The 19532-nt window shown below is 47.2% G+C and overlaps 1 protein-coding gene across 1 annotated transcript in view; it reads right to left on the reverse strand.

The window, feature by feature from the left end:
• LOC147640456 (sulfate transporter 4.1, chloroplastic-like) overlaps positions 1-19532 on the reverse strand; it is a 186622-nt gene that overhangs the window by 11437 nt on the left and 155653 nt on the right. Inside the window, exons 12-13 of the mRNA XM_086825348.1 lie at positions 9796-9934; positions 7682-7758 (exon numbers count right to left, since the gene is read on the reverse strand). Of these exons, the coding sequence (XP_086681474.1) occupies positions 7682-7758; positions 9796-9934 (216 nt within the window). The remainder of the gene's footprint in view (positions 1-7681; positions 7759-9795; positions 9935-19532) is intronic.

Here is a 19532-nt window from a genome sequence, read left to right on the forward strand (position 1 = left end):
TATGCCCGAACAGGTTCCTGTAAAGCGAGTGGAATGTCAAAGATGGCACACACACACACACACACACACACATCCAGATTCCACACACCTCCTCTTTAGACGATTGTCACACATACTCAACCCAGGTGACATCTAGGGATGGAGAGACCATAGAAGGGACACCCAGGCCTGCCAGGAGTTCATCCCCCAACTCAAGACCTGCTATCACTTCATACTCCTAGGGATTGGGCCTGGTACCTTCAGAAAACCACACGCCCTCGCCCTCTGAGATCCAGGCCATCCTCTTCTCACCTCCAGATCTTGGATATATTCCAACGCCATAGAGCAGTACTGTCCTCGGTAATGGACATTGCCTCCATGTGGTTGAGGAGGATGACACATGATAAGTCCCACTCATTTAACTAACTCAGTATTCAGGCCATCCTCTTCTCACCTCCAGATCTTGGATATATTCCAACGCCATAGAGCAGTACTGTCCTCGGTAATGGACATTGCCTCCATGTGGTTGAGGAGGATGACACATGATAAGTCCCACTCATTTAACTAACTCAGTATTCATTGTACATATAGGACTGGTGCAGTAGCACCAACCTATTCTTTTTATGTTTCCACGTTCAAAGACTTCACTTCACACATGGAACATATGAACTGCTTTTTTGGTCTCATAGACCCATTGGGTCTGTCATGTGCATGCCCATTTAGGGATGCACATAGACATGGTCTTCAATTGCAACTGTCTATTGGGAAGATTCAGAGGCTGCATTTGGGCTCATGTAACAGCAGGAGGCATGTATATAACCGAAATTTTCTTAACAACAAAGGAATTAACAATCAAATAGCAACACAAAGAGACAAGACACAACACTAGGGGCCGGAATAATGCTTTGGAACGACCCCGCCCTCAAGGATTTATTAATACCAAATACAATCCATGAGGAGTGATTCCTTATGAGTACAAGATTCCAATCCCCCTCTGACTCACCCTAAGGCCTGTCTCGTCAGGGAGCCCATCGAGTCAACCATTCGCTAGCAACTCTGTTTCCTCCAGCAATCTTCTTTGAAAACAAGATTCCTGTTTCAAGTACGCAAGAAAGGGAACATCCTTGCCCGATGAAGTAAGGGTGGGAGTGGCCTCAATACTGCTTCGGGTAGATCAGGGAGCTTTAATAAAGTGTACTAGATACAACGGTCGTAGGTACACTAGGCGGCCGTACAGTATAGCGATGATGTCATGCGGCCGGCGTCCGTAGAACGATGGCGCAGATGGTCGTAAAAATGGTGTGGGCCGCCATACACTAGTCCATGCAAATCGGGATGATGGCATTGAAGCAGTCTTCATAGTGGTGATGAAGAGAGAGAGAGATGGCGTCTTGCTCTTGATGATTCCACAATAAGCCATATTGCTTATTTATATGGGTCACGTTGTTTTTCTTTAATGCCTTTTTAATATCCTGATTTCCCTTTCCACTCCATATTGCTTATTTATATGGGTCACGTTGTTTTTCTTTAATGCCTTTTTAATTTCCTGATTTCCCTTTCCACTCGCTTTATGAATGGTGTCCAGCCCTTTTTAATAAAGGTTGGCTCCCTTTGTTCGGCCCTTTTTAAAGAAAGTGTGGCCCCACTTATAAATACATGCAAACACTTATGGCTTTAAGAAATGTGATCACATCTAAGCTTGGAAAACTCAAAAGTCTTCGTTAGATTAATTCAACACTTCTGTCTTGGGGGGTTTTTGGGCATCCCCAACCCTCATGCCATAAAACCACGCACATGCAGGTATCAAAAACATGTGGATGCTGATAGAAGTCCCTTTTTTGGGGTGGGGAAAAAAACATGTGCATGCAAATAAAAAATTTAGCCAAGCATCAAATGCGGATAATCTTGCCTCTTGGTCCTTTCCTTTTTTTCTATAAGACAATCTGTTCTGGTTGCAACACCTCCTTGAGCTCATAGACTTCAAGTGGATCCTCCACAAATCATTGATTGTATCCAATACCTGAAAAGGCCCATACCTGTTTGATAACTTGGGATACTTCCCTGCCAGTCCTTTTCATACTTTAGCAAAACCCAATCTCCTTGTATTCCACATCTCTACGATGCTTGTTCGCAGCTTTCCAATGCTTGATGCAGAGTTTGGTGCAGCTTGGCACTCTTCGAAACAGTCACCTACATCCACCGCATCCAAGACATGCATCCTCACGACTTCCGAGGCTTGCTTTACAATCATCCCAACAGCTAGCAGCCAAGGGATAACCCTCATGGTATGCTATTGTATGTGCATGGTTTGAGGCTCATAGACTCCAAATAGATCGGCCCCCACCACTTCACTACAGTCTAGATGCCCCCTTCCTCAAGCTTACGCATAAGAACATGAACCGGGTGATCCGATATGATCTACTTGGACTGGCCTTAGGCCCAAGACCCTCGTGTAGTTACCGTTTTTCGCCGGCCATAGGTGCTCGCCCATAAATGCTCGCCTGTGGACGCTTTTTTATCTACCCGTAGGCGATGCCGCCGAGGAAGCACCTATTGAGTTTTTGAACTTGGGACCTCCTAGTCCTAGACAAACACCTTCACCAATTGAGCTATCACCTCATTGACGATCTATTCGAACTTTACATTCAGGCCACATGGATTACACAGTTAGAGCCATTGCACACGAAGATGTGGTACTATAAGGATTATTTCTTGAGGCTCACAGATGATGGCTTCATCCGGAGGAGGCCGGGGTACCTTGATATATACATGTCACATGCCATGCGGATTGCAGTTGGCCAGCTACGGGTATCTTCACACCACCTTCGGATAGACATAGAAAGTTCAGAGGATACCCCTGGAGGACAGGATCTGCAGATTGTGCCAGCATGAGGTTGAGTCAGAGGAGCACTACATTTGTCCATTGCCCAGTGTACTACGAGATCTGGGGGAGATTTTATTGCCTTTTCAGAGAGGGCGTTGGGCCTCTGGACAGGATCATCAGTGCTGCCTCAGACTCTTCCTCCTTGTGCTCTGTCGACACAGAGAGTAACTCCTCACAAAGTCCCGACCCTGACACTGCCCACACCCCCTTCAGCCAATTATCACCCGTTTCTTCCGACCACAGGAGGACAAACCACAGACAGCAGACCCACCACCCATAGTGGAGCTCAGAGCCTTAGCTGCACCATCGTCTACTAGGTCACACCTTGGAGTCATCCTGGATCCAGCCACTACACTCTAGCGAGCCCGGTGCCCCTGACCTCCGAGACCCTGACCCCACCCCACCCACCAGTTCCAGATTCAAGAGACTTTTGAGTGACATAGGGTCACTTACCCACACTGGGTGGATCTAGGGAGCCTGTCGACTTTACTTATCTCTCCCATGTTGGATATCTTGGACGGGCCGCTCCCAGTACCACAACAGTGACTTATTCAGCTGATGTTGAGAGAGGCTCATGGCTATTGCTAGATTGATGCTTTAGATCAGGATTGAATATACATCACTCCATCTCCATTTTCTTGTTGTTGTGTTTTTCTGTTTTTCCATGATGATCAGATTTCCATGGACATGATTGTACACTTATAGTCTCGTAGATCCTTTGGGTCTTTCGTAGACAATCAATATAACTCTCTCTCTCTCTCTCTCTCTCTCTCTCTCTCCCCCCGTCCCACATGATATTGTATCCCCTCACTGTACTCCACTCACCTCCATAGCGTACCCCCCCCCCCCCCTCACTATATTCACACCCTATAAGGGTTTCTGTTTACCTTCCAGTTCCAGTTTCATTTTCTAGGTGCCAGTAGTATCATCTTTATTTTTCATTTTCTGGTTTTTTATCCAGACATTGTATCAGATCCACCATGATGTAACTTTTTGGTCTCATAGGTCATTATGGCCTTTTGAAGACGTTAATATAACATTTCATTTCACTTCATTTCTCCCTCCCCCCCCCCCTCTCTCTCTCTCTCTCTCTCTCTCTCTCTCTCTCACGATAAAAGAGATTGATCAATAAATTAACTTGTATTCATTAAAAGAAGAAAGATTTTTGATCAAGCAAAAGTCAAGAAGCGTGTCTTTGGTTAAAACTGCATGATCTAAGGAGGATAATGAAGAGATGATGTTAGCTGCAACGAACATCAAATCCATGAAAAGTCTTAGAAAGTAGGGATGGAAAAATTAACAATATTTCAAATAGGAAATATATAGTACACTGTGAGGATACAAGAGATTGGCCAATAAATTAACTTGCAGGTTAGGTTGATTTACGATAGAGTCAAAGTCACGAAGAGTGCCTTTGCGTAAGACTACGCGATCTAGGAGATTAAATGTTGTCTCTACAAACATCAAATCCATGAAAAAGCTTAGGGATTGGATTTTTAAAATAAAAAATATAGCATTATGGTAAAAATGGAATTTATATCTAGAGTTGTAATTCAGCCATAATCATATGCTTGTAGTCTTGCTTAGATTCCACAATGTCCTCCCTGTTAAATTACAACAGGGAGACTGGGGAAACCTCAGGGGAAGGGACTAGCTAACCTGGATCTCTTGCCTGTATATAACAGGTATTAAACAGGTATTTTTTTTCTTCAGGAAGAGACTTCTATTAAGTATGAGAAAAACATACAACAATCACAGCTATAAGCCGGAAAAATAGAATAGAATCACCCCAATATGTAAGGTGATTTCAACCACTGAGGAGCATCATGATGCCATGTAAGACCTGTGGTACTAGAGGAAAAGAAGATGCCATGGTCCCATTCCCGCATAAATATCACACGCTTCGCCTGCGCAGAACGAGAGGGCCCCTGAATGCGAGCCCAAGTAGCCATAAGAGTGTGGATGATATCACCCCATATAGTACTAATGCACCGAGACCCAAAAATCTGGACACCCTCAATAGCCTCCGTGCATCTAGCTCTGCAGATCTGCCATGCTGTAATACTGGCAATAATCTCCCAACTGGTGTCAATCCTCTGTCTAGGGGGTGTATAATCAGAGTGAGGAACATCCTGCAATAAACCATGCTGGGCAATACCTCTACGAATGAAAAAAACAGAATCTGTACCACTGCCCTCATAAAAAAGTTGCGGACCGGACTGGGAGAGCCAAGCAACTGCCCCCCAAGTCACATGCATGGCTTGGCCACTCAATTTGCCCATAAGTTGGGCTACAGGACCCCAAATCTGCTGTGCAATGCTGCACCCCCATAGAGAATGTTGTACGGACTCAGAATCTGCCGCACATCTAGGACAGGAAGGTGCTACACCGAAAACTGATCTCCAATGATTGGTGGGGAGACCACCATGTAAGAATAACCAAAAGAAATGAGAGATCTAGCTCCTTCTGTATGAGTGTCAAAGTCTGCCAATATCTGCGCTGTATCACTGGAGAAATATCATAGCTCTCTCAATGAGGCCTGAGAGTAGGGATCCTATGCATCTGTCGAGTGAGGAGAAGCCTAGCATTCCGAACAGTAAAACTGAAAAAAGGAAGGCTTTTCAAAGGATCGAAGGCATCAATCCACTCCCACTCTCCTGGATCCCACTGAAGATATCTGATAGGACTGCCACCATATAGCCACAAACACCAAGAGCCATGAGTCACTATCTGAGGAGAAGGGTCAATGAACCAGTGCTTCCCCGAGCGACCAACAATCCTCACTGGACTAAGCCTAGTGTTTGGTATGATCTCCTCCATACTACTTCTCCTCAATCTCCCACCAGGCATGATAGAATACATGAGGAAATCTGTATCCTCCTGGCCTGGCAGAGCAATGACCTGCAGAGGTATGCCTATCCTCGAAAAAACTCCCAGCCAACTCGGATGATAGTCTCCGTGAAAGGTCCAAGAAAGCCACTCATGCGGAATAGCTGCATCAATCTGATCAATATGAATGCGAGAGCCCCTAAGATGCTGAGTGGATGCAACTCTCCAATCCTCGGAAGACTCTTAAGGGTCTTCCAACCAAGAACTGTGTATGCGCATCTCTCCCATCCTGACCATTGCATATAACGAGATGCACCAAGTGGCCGACCAGCCTCATCCCTAATGAACTCGTTCCACATAATAGGTTGTCGGTCAGCCTCGTCCAAAGACCTAGGAAGCCTTTGTCACAAAAAATATCTCATGCTTCTCCATGCTCTGACAATGGTTGCAATAAGAGGGGAAGATGGTGCCCTAATATCAGTCTCTGTGAACAAAAAACGTGTGTTGGGCATCTAGTCTCTCCCGACCCTGGGTGTACATCTCGAAATCTGAGACAAGAAAAAATCCTTCCACGGCTCAGTGCCTGGTAGGAAACCTCTGACCACAAGTTTGCAAAGCAACGCCCTGCATTGAACATCCGGATCGATAATATTCAAGCCCCCCTCTCTTTTGGGCTGAATAACTGTGAGCCAAGCAACCCTGGCACGAGTGTCTGAGGTGCCATCCAAGCCTGACCAGAGAAAATTGCGGATCAATCTCCGCAATTGGCCAATGCACGCACGAGAGAAGCACCAACAAGAGGCAATAAACCAAGCTGAGGCAAGCAAAACCTGATTAGCCACCAATGTTCTGGAGGCTAAATCTAATCTCCTGGAGCTCCAATGGAGGAGCTTCTTCTGGATACTCATAAGTACCGGAGCAAACTATTGTGCAGGAGAAATATCAATCCCAACTTGGCATCCCAAATATCTAGCAGTACATCCTCTGTTGATCCAAGTAAAACCAAGCTCTGCACCCCAATCAACTCTCGGTGAATCACTAACCCAAAAACCAATAGATTTGTGCCAATTAATGAGTGCCCCTGCTGCCAAACAGAACTCCTCTAGTGCTACCCGGAAGGAACATAAGCATATATGTGAAGCCTCCAAAAACAGGGCTGTGTCATCAGCTAACTCAGAGTCAACCAACTCCTCAGGCAACCTCAATCCTGAAATACCAGCAGTGGAGCGGAGAAAGATGCTCATGGCCTCTGCAACTATGATATATAATAAAGGGGCTAATGAGCAGCCCTGTCGTACTGAGCGAGAAACCTGAAACCGCTCTCCTCTATCACCGCAAGCAAGAACTCTACTGTGGGCATTAAACAGGTATTAATTTAGTAGTACTTCATTTTAAAAGGGAGTATATATTTGAGGGAGTATATATTTGAGGGACCTACTGACACAAATAAGATTTAGAGCCAATAGTACTTCATTTAAAAGGGAGTATATATTTGAGGGACCTACTGACACAAATAAGATTTAGAGCCAATAGTATAGAGAAGTGTGGCTGGGTGCAGTGAGATTAGTTGTCTCCATGCTCTGGTGTCTTCACAGAAGTATGAGGACTGACTTGCCTTGTTTGAAATGACACAAAGCCCTCCCCTTTCTCTACACGCCATTACATACTCTTTAGTGCCTTTGGAATGTTACCCTTGCTCAATGACCTAGAGAAACCACTTGCAAGGACTGTGTGATAACAAGTTCACTATTGTGCCATGGGTTAGCATTCATATTGTGGAGTTACAAAAGCTTTGTAAAACCTTCTCCTACTAGGAAAGACCAACCATATTATGAGAGCAAATAAACTAACCCTGAACACTGGTCAAGAACCCATATCAACACCGAGAGAGATCATCAACAAGATGCGATACAATATACAATCATTTTCATCACCTTGCTTTTCTCTAATGCTACAGAAATTGCAATTGCTCAGAAAGAAGAAACTTACGTGCCAACTCGATGATAACATACTGAACTTGTATCGAGTGCTCAACACCTTCGGGATGAAGCTCGTACCTTCTTAACCTATAACACAAGGAATTTTAGTCTAAGCATAGATCATAGAGCCTTCTATTATCATCCCCATTTACTCAGACTTAATTATAGTAACATATCTATTTCACCACAATTTAGAGGTCACATGACCCTTATTGACTGGAGAAAATTTATGCTACTTCTGAATAAAGGCATCCTTAAATCTCAATTGGATAGGAGAGTTAACTTCTTTTCCACTCTTTTCCATTGTTGGAGCCCACAGTAAAAAGGAAGGCTTAAAGATGACCAAGGAGAGTTGCAGATGGTTCTTAATACTACAATGTAGATTAGCGACATGTTTTTGATCATGCAAACTCTAATAGTATCACATGGGAAGGACTCAGAAACATGTACGTAGTGAAAAAATGCACTTAAATGAGAGAGATTGAGGCACAATGCTGGATGAAAATGGAGTGACAGAGAAAAATAGCATGTTTTCATAATAGAAGGGAGACCCATGTACAATAACTGCTAACAGGAAGCTCAACGAGCCAAACTATCCATGTGGCAAAAATGAAAACATAAGGACTTGTTTTACAAGAATGCAGTGTGTTTGGACTCTCACAACTTAGAAACCATGAAGTTTTCTGCAAATAACCAAGAGTGTTGGGTGGTGTCAGTCCAAATGGCACAGTAATTGTGTATGGAATGTCTGGGTGCCTTCATGGTTCAAGTACGTCTTGCCCTCCAAATCTTTCCAGCTGCCAAACTTGAAATAAACTCATGAATAGAAGCTGCCACTAAATGAATAGCTCTAAAAAGAGAGTCACAGACATGTGCCAAGATCGTGGTATATACTACTATAACCTAAGCAAAATAAAGAGCAGGATCTGCAAGGGTGTGCCCTTACATATTTGGGCTCCTGAATCAATGACATATTTGGGCTCCTGAATCAATGAGTCATCCATACGATATAACATGATTATGATGCTTAAGAACTGTGATCCTTTTTCATACATGATGAGCCTCTATGCATCCCCAAACACAGTTGTACATCTCCAATAGCACTGTGCATGTAAAACAGCACCTATAATTTATCTCCACTGATTTACACAGTTCATTGTGAGCTATCAAAAGATCCCACTGCACAAATCTCTAGCAGAGGAACCACAAAACATCCAGAATCTCCATGCTGAGATGCATACCATGTGTGCAGAGGGAGTCCACACACCAATGTCTACCTCACTTTTCATACTCGATAGAAATCTCTTTTCAGGGGGCAAAAAATGTTTACCTCACTATCCTACCACTCTTCTAGGAAGCAGCTCAACATCCAAAACAGCTGCTGAGTGGTCAGTCTCTGCATTCTTCACCCTCTCTCAAAGGAACAAAAGCAAAATCATGTCTCCCCACCATCATTCCAATGTATGCCAATAGCCTGTAACCAGGCACGACTCTCCTAACCACAAAATACCCACTCGCAAAGGAACAAAATTACATTATCCCACCGCCATTCCAATGTGATGGATTATTTGAAATGGAGAATTTAAAGGGTTGGAGAGGCATCAAAAGGTCAAAGTTTACGCACAAAAATGGGCAAGCCGAATGGGATGAACTGAAGGCTTGACAAGCAAGCACACTGAGGCTCTGAAAGGAGGGCTTTAGATTTGATTTGGGTGGCCATCAGGTCTTAAAAAAGCCTAAATCTTTGAGCTTGGAAAGGATGCCTTTTTTAAGGCATATAAAGGGGGCTCTGTCATATATGCACTTCAAATCTTTGGTCTTGAGTTACACGGTATGTGGCACCTTAACCGTAGATAAGGATTATAGTTTATGGTTATAGAGTACTTTATGAGTTACTTTATGGAAGGTAATACAAGATGTAAGGGTGTATAAAGGGTGGCATGGCACTGTACATTTCTAACATTTCACGATTACTCACTAATCAAGTCTCGAGTGACTTGTCACCTTGAAATGCTGCCCCATGACAGTTTTGTGGGCCTATACAACCTCCTGAAAGAAACCCCTCAATCTAGCATGCACGGGAGACATCTACAACAGTTTTCATATGATTGTCTGCCCTCTTACCTTTCTTTGATGAAACTTATGTTTGCAAAGTACATAGGAGCATCAATTCGAACAATAACAATCCCCTGATAGGTGTAGGCCTCTGGATATTGTTGAATGTTCCTGTAAACTGTCGTCCCTGGGAGTCGGCCAAGAATAGCTACAATTTCAAAAAATGAAAGTTTGTTCAGACAAAAACCTCATAGGTTGTTATGACTCATCAACTTCCAATCAAAATTGTTGCTATGACTCATAAACTTCAAAACACAATGGAAAACCCAACCCACACTGTTTCTGACTCAACATTACTAATCCATCTGCATCTTCTGAAATAACCGCCTCGTGGCACTACAGGAGTTGAGGTGATACATAACAAAAGCTCTTAAATGCTCACGTCTTGAAGCCTTGCAATACCATCAAGGAGACTGCAACATGGTAAAAGGGAGTGGAGATCACACCTCTACCAACAACAAATTTGCTGAAGTGGCCAAACAAGTCAGTTGCACAAAAGTTTCCTCCTGCTATGTCAAGGATTGTGTGCCATGGAAGCCCTTGTAAAGACTTTTTGGTGTACCCTTGGCTCTTCAGGAGTTTATCCTTTGTATATTTAGAAGACTAAGTTTCTATTTCTTGTTTTGCATGTCCAAGTAGTCATCTTGTAATTCTGGTATTTTCAGACTGTCACAATTGAATGATACTATCGCCCAAGCAGTCTAAGCCTCAATTATGCCTTCTCCCACCTTAGAGGCAGGCCTTATTTGCCTAGTCCATGTGTTGTTTTGCTTAGATGTTTCTTTTGCCTAAATCAATGGTGTGTTGGAAAATATCGTGATGGGTGGCATGTATTTGAGGGAAGCATATGATCCTTGTACTTGTGTGCATATAGGTAGAGGTCCATAGGGCCTTGGTCAAAGGTTAATCGTGTGGAGTAATGGCTATCAGTTGGTGACTTTGTGAAAAATGAAAGTAGAGGAAATTTAGGTGATTGAGACAGAATCATAAATTTATGTAATCCCAAGCTCATCCGTAGGTGAATTTTGCAGTAATTTGGAGCCTTCTTATGCTTCACTCGGGTGTGCAAGATTATTGGTAGCCGCCCAACGCGCGGACAACTCAGGGATCTTTTACAGGCTAGCCTTCTTGAAAAGTTTGGAAAGATTACTGATATTCATCCTGTGGGGTGTGGCTACTACTCGCCAGCGGTGTGAGATAGAGTCATGCAGCTCCCCTCCCCCCTAACCCCACTGCTACTTCGGCCCTCGCTCGGGCGACTAGGATGCCATCTCTTCACATCTATGTAGCCTCTCCAGACACAATCCCGCACGTCATATCTCTTCCTTGCCTCCGGGGAGCCCCCATTCTATAGAGATTGGGGTACTCTAGATTCCCAAGCCAATGCTTCATATGCAGGCAGATGGGCATCTTGCTAGAGCTTGTCATCATTGCCAGTCCACGAGACTGCCTGTGCCCCCCCCCCCTCCCCCGTGCGGTCCTAGCTTAGATCCTCCTCAGGGAGGGATACAAACCCTTAGGCAGTAGAGCACCAAGATCTGGCCACGGATGACATTGCTGCTAGAGAGTGGCAGACAGTTGGCCCAGGCCAACGCCACCAGCCGACTTCCAGAGCTGAGCGGCACCACTGTGGGCGCCAGGCTAGCAGAACACAGGAGGATATGGCTTCGAGTGTTTATCGCAGCATCCACTCGACAACGATGCCCCCCCCCCCCCCCCAAAAAAAAAAAAAAAAACAAAAAACAAAACAGTCACTTCAAGGATCCCAACTCTGGCCCCTCCAGTTTGGAGGCCGTTACCCCGCCGAGATTCCTCCACGTTCTCAAATTCTAGTGAGGCCACTTGGTCCCACCGAGCCTTCAGCGAGCCACGAGCCACACCCTGCCTCTCCGGAGGATTCCTCCCTGGCGTTTCCCTCCCCCTCTTCCTAGCTTCCCCATTCCCATTCCCCTCTACATCCCCAACCCTCGTCTCCGACTCTCGTTGCAGCAACCCCCCTGCCGCGTACTCTTCAGAGAACGCACTCCCCCCTCCCTCTGCCTCTCCTGAGCAGTCCTGCCACCCTCCAGCTACGCCTGACCCAGAGTGGAGGCAACCGGCGAGTTTACTCCGCCGCTTGATTCATCGCTTCTCGGAGCCGGTAGAGATAACTAGCACCGAATCCCCAATGAGGGCTCCCTTGCTAGAGTCGCTAGGTGCCCCCCCAAGATCCTGGGACAGCTGGTGGGTTATAGTTTCTTCCGATGTCTCCCTGTCGAAGTAACCGATATTTTCAAGGAGATGGAGGCCATCTGTGTGGTGTTCCATCACTCCAAGCCATCCATGCTAGAGATGTAGAAAATATGAAAGCAAGAGCAAAACTAGAAATGAAACAAGAACAAATGAAAGACAAAGAGTTACCTTGAGATGAGTGTAGACAAGACACAAGATTGATACATTCATTGATGTGACACCTACAATTTATAGGTGAGAAGTACAAGATTGAGTAGACTCACTTATGGGATAAATGTAGAGGTGCCACATGGCACTAGACTCAAGACACAAAGACTGAAACTAGACTAGAGAAATAGTACACCTAGTGTGCACTTATTTCCAACACCCTCCTTAAGTGGACACTAGGAGGAAGACAAAAGACAAGACTATAACATGACAAAAAATAAGACCAAGACAGAGAGACTAGACAAGGATTGAGAGACAAGCTAGAAGACAAGATAGACAGACATAAAGATTGATAGACTGAGAGACAAGACATGAGAGACAAAAGATCCTGAGACACCCCTCCTCAAGTGATATCCTCATATGGGTCCACAAGGATAGGGACAAGATGGATCTAAAACAAGACACAGTCAGATTTGATAGACAGATAGACAGACAGACAAGACTAGATAGACAGAAGACTGACTGTAGACAAACAGATGGACCTTGAAGACATCCCCTCCTCAAGGGCAATCTCTGCCTCTTGGGTAGGGACAAGAGAGAGGTCAAAAAGCATAATGAGTAAGACACTAGAACCCCTTGACCTACATCATCGGTGGTCAAAGTGGTAGACAAGAAAAGGTGAAGTAATCAGAAAGCCCACTCCTCATCATGTGAGGAATGAACAGCAAGATCTGCTGATGTAGATGCTGCAGCAACATGGGCTGAGGTAGATGCAGGGGCTGATGTAGAGGTTTTAGAGTAGCAGTCCTTCTCCCGGTGATTATCACGGCCACAAATGGTGCATGGATGAGCCTTGAAGCAGTCCTTCTCCATATGATTAGTTTTCCCACAATGGGTGCAAGGCTTTCTTACCTTAGAACCTCCTTTCTTTGCTAAAAATGCAGTGTCAGTTACCTTTTGTTGTTTTGTTCTTTCCTCTTCTTGGAGAGCATTGATGATACCTTCAAGAGTAGGATTATTGTGATACTTGAAGGTAGTGACAAGAGTAGCATAGGTGTCAGGTAAGCTTTTGAGAAGCACAGCAATAGCAATATCTTCGGAGATGGGGGACTTCACTGATGCAAGCTGAACCATAAGACTGCGAAAATAATTGACATGAGAGGCTATAGTAGCTCCCTCCTGCATATATAGATCAAAGAATGAGATCATAAGTGCAATCTTAGAGTTTTTAGAACGGGGTCCAAAAAGGGTATCCAAAGTGATCCATGCTCGAGAAGCAGACTGTATGTCGGAGATGTGATGAATGTAATCATCTCCAAGACCGAGCAGGATGATATCATAGGCTTTGTCATTCTTGGCAGTGGGAGCATAAGTGATAACTTGCTCAATGTCGGAATCTTCGGGAGCAGCATGGTGAACAACGTCCCAAAGACCTTCTTTCATAAGATGGCACTTGATTTTGATTTGCCAAGTATGAAAGTTGGAGCCATTGAATTTGTCGATAGACATGAGAGAATGAGTAGAAGAGGCCATGTGGGAAGGTCTTACCTCTTGCTAAAATGCAAGGGCAGTGTCTATTCCCTTACAAGATTGCAGAAATGAATGAAAGAAGAGATCCAAACTGTTTTTAGAAGCCAGCTCTCTCACCACTTGTCAAGGCCATAGCATGTGACAGCCCATCGAAGCATGAGGAACTAGCAGTTTGCAGATATGAGGATAAGAAAAGGACTAACCAGCAAACTGAAGGAGACAATGCACAGTACCTTGTAGATTCTTCAAGAGGGAGCGATGGCAAAACTGAACTGCCTTTAGATGATGCGTAGCCTGTAGATGAAGAAACACCGCCTCCAGCAGATAGACGTAGGCTGCTGCAGAGGTGTAATACAGCTCCTGTGAATAAGCAGTACAAGTGCTGCTCATCCAGAGAGGGAGGCCGACAGTAGCTGCAGGTATGGAGTGATGCGCAGCCTGTAGAGGATGAAGCGCAGGCAGCAGCAACTGAAAACAGGCCGGCGCAGGACAGCAAAAAACTGGCGCAGAAATTTCAGGCCGGCGCAGCATGTGCAGAATGTGTATAGGCTGGTCCTACAAGCTGAGTGAGCTAGGGAGATGGTGGCCTGAAGCTATGGCGGGTAACACAGGGCAGGAGCAGCATGCTCTGATACCATGTAGAAAATATGAAAGCAAGAGCAAAACTAGAAATGAAACAAGAACAAATGAAAGACAAAGAGTTACCTTGAGATGAGTGTAGACAAGACACAAGATTGATACATTGACACCTACAATTTATAGGTGAGAAGTACAAGATTGAGTAGACTCACTTATGGGATAAATGTAGAGGTGCCACATGGCACTAGACTCAAGACACAAAGACTGAAACTAGACTAGAGAAATAGTACACCTAGTGTGCACTTATTTCCAACAAGAGAGTGGCGAGATGATCTTCTCCTTTCCCTTGAGTGCAGCCCCGAGGACAGATTGGGATTCGGAGTCGGTGGCTGCTGCCATCCAGGGGCACGTAGTGGAGCTTTTGCATCATCTACATGATCTGCGCATCAGTGATGTAACCCCGAGGACGGATTGGGATTCGGAGTTGGTGGCTATTGCCATCCAGGGGCACGCAGTGGTGCTTTCGCATCATCTACATGATCTGCGCATCACTGATGTGCTTACCCATCTTTGGCCCCTAGCTCGGATGGAGCTGGGAGGCTCAGGTCATAGAGATCAGGACAAGGAGATCAGGCCAGAGCTTGCCGTTGGCGTTAGTCTCGGAGATTTCCCCTGGTGGTTCCCCCTCCTACTTCCCGTTCAGATCCGCACCAAGGGACCGAGGGACGAGCAGGGTCCCAGGCCACGGAGCACCAGGCACCTACCATGGATGACCCATCAGCTCGAGAGTGGCGGACCGTTGGCCCTTGCCCGCGGGTTGTCAGCCGAGCACCAGAGTTGAGCGTCACCGCCGTGCGCACCACGCTCGCAGCATGCAAGAGAATTTGGTTTTGTCAAAGAACCAATGCGAGCACTTATCATAGCATCCGCCCACAGACGGCGGGCCCCCTCCAGTCATGGAGCCCCCCCCCCAACCGATCTTGCAGCCGATTCCTCGTCGCGACTCCTCTTCCGACCCTTAGTGCCCAGTGGGGCCTATTGACCCCACCCTCTCTCCGTTGACCCTTCCCCAGTAGCCTTCATCTCCGATGGATGCCTCTCAGCAGCATCCCTCTCTAGCCTCTCCACCTTTCCGCTCCCCCTCCCTGCCTCTCCCTCTCCCCCCCTCCCCACACCCTCTCCTCTGACTTTACCCGCAATCGCTCCATCTGCCCCTTCCTCTTCTTCCGTGCCCCCCCCCCCCCCCCCCCCCCCCCCCCTTCCCGCCTCTCCAGAACATTCCTGTCGCCCCCTACAGCCCTTGATCCGGAGAGGAGATAGCCGGCGAGCTTCGTTCGTCGCCTAATTCATTGCTTTTTTGAGCCGGTGGAGATGACCATTGCGGCCTCACCGGTGAGGGCTCTCCCACATGAGTCTCCAGGGAAGCCCCCTAGGATCTTGGGGCAGCCTGTGGATTATAGTTTCTTCCGGTGTCTTCCGGCAGAAGGGACAGACATGTTGAGGACCCGCTGCCTGCTCGCATTCCATTCGCCCGCGCCCACCCCTGCTCAGGCCCCCAAGGCAGCAACATAATGGGGACTTGAATTTCATTTCATCCACTTCTTCTCTCCCGCTGCCTGTTCTTTGCCTGCTCTGTTCAAACATTCCCTCCCTCTACAATGGGAGGGTCTGTAGATGACAAAATCAGCCAGCTTGATCATATCCTTAGGGATCTTATCAAGGACCAAAAGAAGACATTGGACAGCACCATCACCGCCATCAAGAAGGACTTATTGACGCGCATGGGGAAGCTGGAGGCCGAAGCAGAAATATGGAAGGAAGAGAAGCTTACCATGCAAGAGGAGTGGGAGAAGGAAAAGCTCGCCATGCAGGAGGAAATCAACCTTTTGAAGGGCGAAGTGGCATCCTTACGCGATCGTCCACGGGAGGAAGGAGAGACTCTTGAGGTGGACAAAGAGGCGATCAAAGAAGAGATCACCAAAACCCTCACCCACACAATCGAGGGGAAAATGGAGGCGGCCCGCGAAGGATGGGTAGAAGTGATGAAGAAGAACATCAAAAAGGAGGTGCAAGAAGATGTACAAGTGATGAAGAAGAACATCAAGAAGGAGGTACAAGAAGATGTACACATGATGCAGTCTACTCTTGATGAAGAGAAGATGCGACGGATCCGGCGCCTCAACATCCGAGTCACAGGGATACCAGAGAGCACTACCTCCACGCCCGAGATTGACGGGTGGAACCTATGTACCAAGCTAGGACTAAAGGAGGATGAGCCGCTCCCATTCACTAGAGTATGGAGGACAACCCCAAAGGACTCCACCAAAGGCAAGGCCTTAGTGCTACAGTTCCCAGACGAGGAGAGTAGGATGAGCTTTATGAGAAGACGGGCTATCTTGAGGAGCTTGCCAGGGGACCCCATCTACTTCGATGATGACCTCACATGGATGCAACTGGAGCATAGAAGATTATGCATGCCGAAGATCAAGGCGGCACGCAAAGAAGGGAAGAAGGCACATTATAGGGATGGTCACATCTACATCGATGGGAAGAGGGTCGAATAGCGCCATCTGGCCTATGAGACACGGAGGAAACAACATGAAGACAAAGAGATACACATAGCAATCTGGAACTGTAATGGAGTCCTATGGACACATCCAGGGAGACTTGAGGAGGTGATGGAGGGCCGGGATATCATCTTGCTGACAGAGACACATGAGAGCCCGGAGAGGGGTTTACCACGGGTTGAGGGTTATCAGTGGGAGTCAGCTCACCGACAGGGGATGAGACAGGCCACCTCCCGAGGTTCAGGAGGTATTGCAGTGCTTTTCAGGCATGGGTTATATGAGCATGTTCGAGTCGTAGCACGAGACTCGGAGGCGAGATACATGTGGATTAGCTCACGCCTCTCAGAGACCAGATGGATTTATATCGCCCTTTGCTACTTTCCTCCGAAGGGGTCGCGGTTTGCCACCACCGAGGAACCGGGTGGAGGAGAGGCTAGTGAGTCTCCATACTCTGTCTTATCTGAGGAGATCTTACACTATTCAACATTGGGAGAAGTCTTCTTGATGGGGGACTTCAATGCACGGACTCAGAGCAGACAGTGCGAGATCTATGACTTTGAGGATCCCCTGAGACTAGAGCCGCTAGCTACAGAGGATACAGGGACCACTCGGATCTCCGCTGATGGAGGAGTTGACAGCACTGGATATGGGCAACATCTGCTGGAGCTTGGGGGCCGACACCATCTCGTTATTTATAATGGGATGACTCAGTGGCCAGATTCAGGTGGGTTGACTTGCTTTCCAGTGGGAGGCGGCAGTAGTACAGTGGATTATGTGATGGGATCCCAGGAGGCAGTAGATATGGTGTCTCACTTCACCGTACCACCATGCCCCATTGGGGCGGATCATACATACCTATCCCTCACTTTTAGGAGCTTATTGGAGACCCACCCACCCATCATACAGCCACCACGCACTATTTTTCACTTCACTCAGGACCTAGCCGAGATGTAAGACTATCATGTTCATGATCAGCTATTTGCCTTAGATCCGTCGGCACCCATGGCCATGCTTACCTCCCAGCTCGCACATGTACTTCACTCCGCAGCCGCGAGGAGTTTCCCATACCACATATAGACAGGACGGCCACCTACATCTGGGAGCATGCCCCAGAACCGATGGTACGATGATGAGTGCAGAAACCTTTACCGCTGTCTCTGAGTGCAGAGGGCTCGCGGGGAGATCACCCGGAGGCAGGCAGGCAGGCAGGAGGATGCATACTCTCACCCGCCGTAAGCGGCGAGCTTATGAGGAGGCTCAGTACTGGGACACATATCACATGCTCATGAGCAGAGATGCTGCTGCTGCTTGGAGGAGACTCAGAGAGCCCCGTCCTCCCACACCTATTGCCGATCCTCAGACCTGGCAGACATATGCAGAGAGACTTTATGATGTGCCTGCACAGCCCCCTATACCACAGCCCACAGAGCCATGCCCCACAGTCTCCACCTTCTTCACCCCACCTATGGTTAGGAGGGCCATAGGCCGACTCCAACATGGACGGGCGACAGATCATACAGGATTACAGGGAGAGCATCTCATCTATGCTATTGATACATTGGCACCATTTCTTGCTCATCTCTTCAACAGAGCTCTGTCAGAGGGGTTTCCGGCTGAGTGGACGATGCACACTATTGTGCCGATCCATAAAGCGGGAGATGTACTAGACCCCGGGAACTACAGGACCATCATGATTGGCCATATATTGGCCAAACTATACGGGGCAGTTTTGGAGGCAGAGCTGAGCACTCATGCAGTTGGAGGATTGAGAGCAGCAGGCCAGGCAGGCTTCCGTCGAGCCTTCTCGACCATCGACCACATTTTTACATTGAGGTGCCTGATTGATCAGGCCAAGGCACGGAGGCAACGGCTCTATTGTTGCTTTGTGGATTTCCGCAAGGCATTTGATACTGTGCCCAGAGAGCGCCTCTTTCGGCGACTACAGACACTACGCATACCTTCAGACATGATGTGGGGCATATACAGGCTATATGAGCAGGTCTTTGGGAGAGTCCGATGCCCAGGAGGCTTGTCCGACACAATTGCTAGCACCATTGGTGTGAAGCAGGGGTGCCCGCTCTCCCCCACGCTCTTTGGGCTCTATATTGATGAGGTGGTCGACTACATCACACAGGGAGGAGGCTCTGGGGTTGAGCTATCAGGTATTACTGTCCATGTTATGCTTTATGTTGATGACATCATCTTGGTATCTGACACGCAGGTTGGGCTTCAAAGACACCTTGTGGCTCTTGATGACTTCTGCGCACAGCAGGGGCTCACAGTGAACCTTGGGAAAACCAAGGTTATGATCTTCCACACTTCACCCGCAGTCAGGAGCCACACTACTCTCACATTAGCAGGAGGGCGGGTCGAGGTGGTGAGCTCTTATGTTTACCTTGGCATCACATTTACTAGCTCAGCTGGACGCTTCTCCATGGCTCAGGCAGTCCGAGACAGAGTGACCCGGGGGTATGCAGCTCTTGCTGGCCTTGAGCGTCAGTGTTATCAGGCACATTTTCAGGAACCCCGCACGAAGGGGTGGCTCTTTGATACATTAGTGACACCAGCCTTGATGTATGCAGCAGCGGTTTGGGCACCAGGGCTTGCAGCCTCCACATGGGTACAACTGGAGAGACCACAGATCTTGATGCTCTCGAGGATGATACGCAGCAAACCATCCGTCCCGCACGA

The sequence above is a fragment of the Cibotium barometz genome, chromosome 3 (genome assembly GCF_041138505.1).
Source record: "Cibotium barometz isolate CiBa-2024 chromosome 3, ASM4113850v1, whole genome shotgun sequence".
Lineage (NCBI taxonomy): Eukaryota > Viridiplantae > Streptophyta > Polypodiopsida > Cyatheales > Cibotiaceae > Cibotium > Cibotium barometz.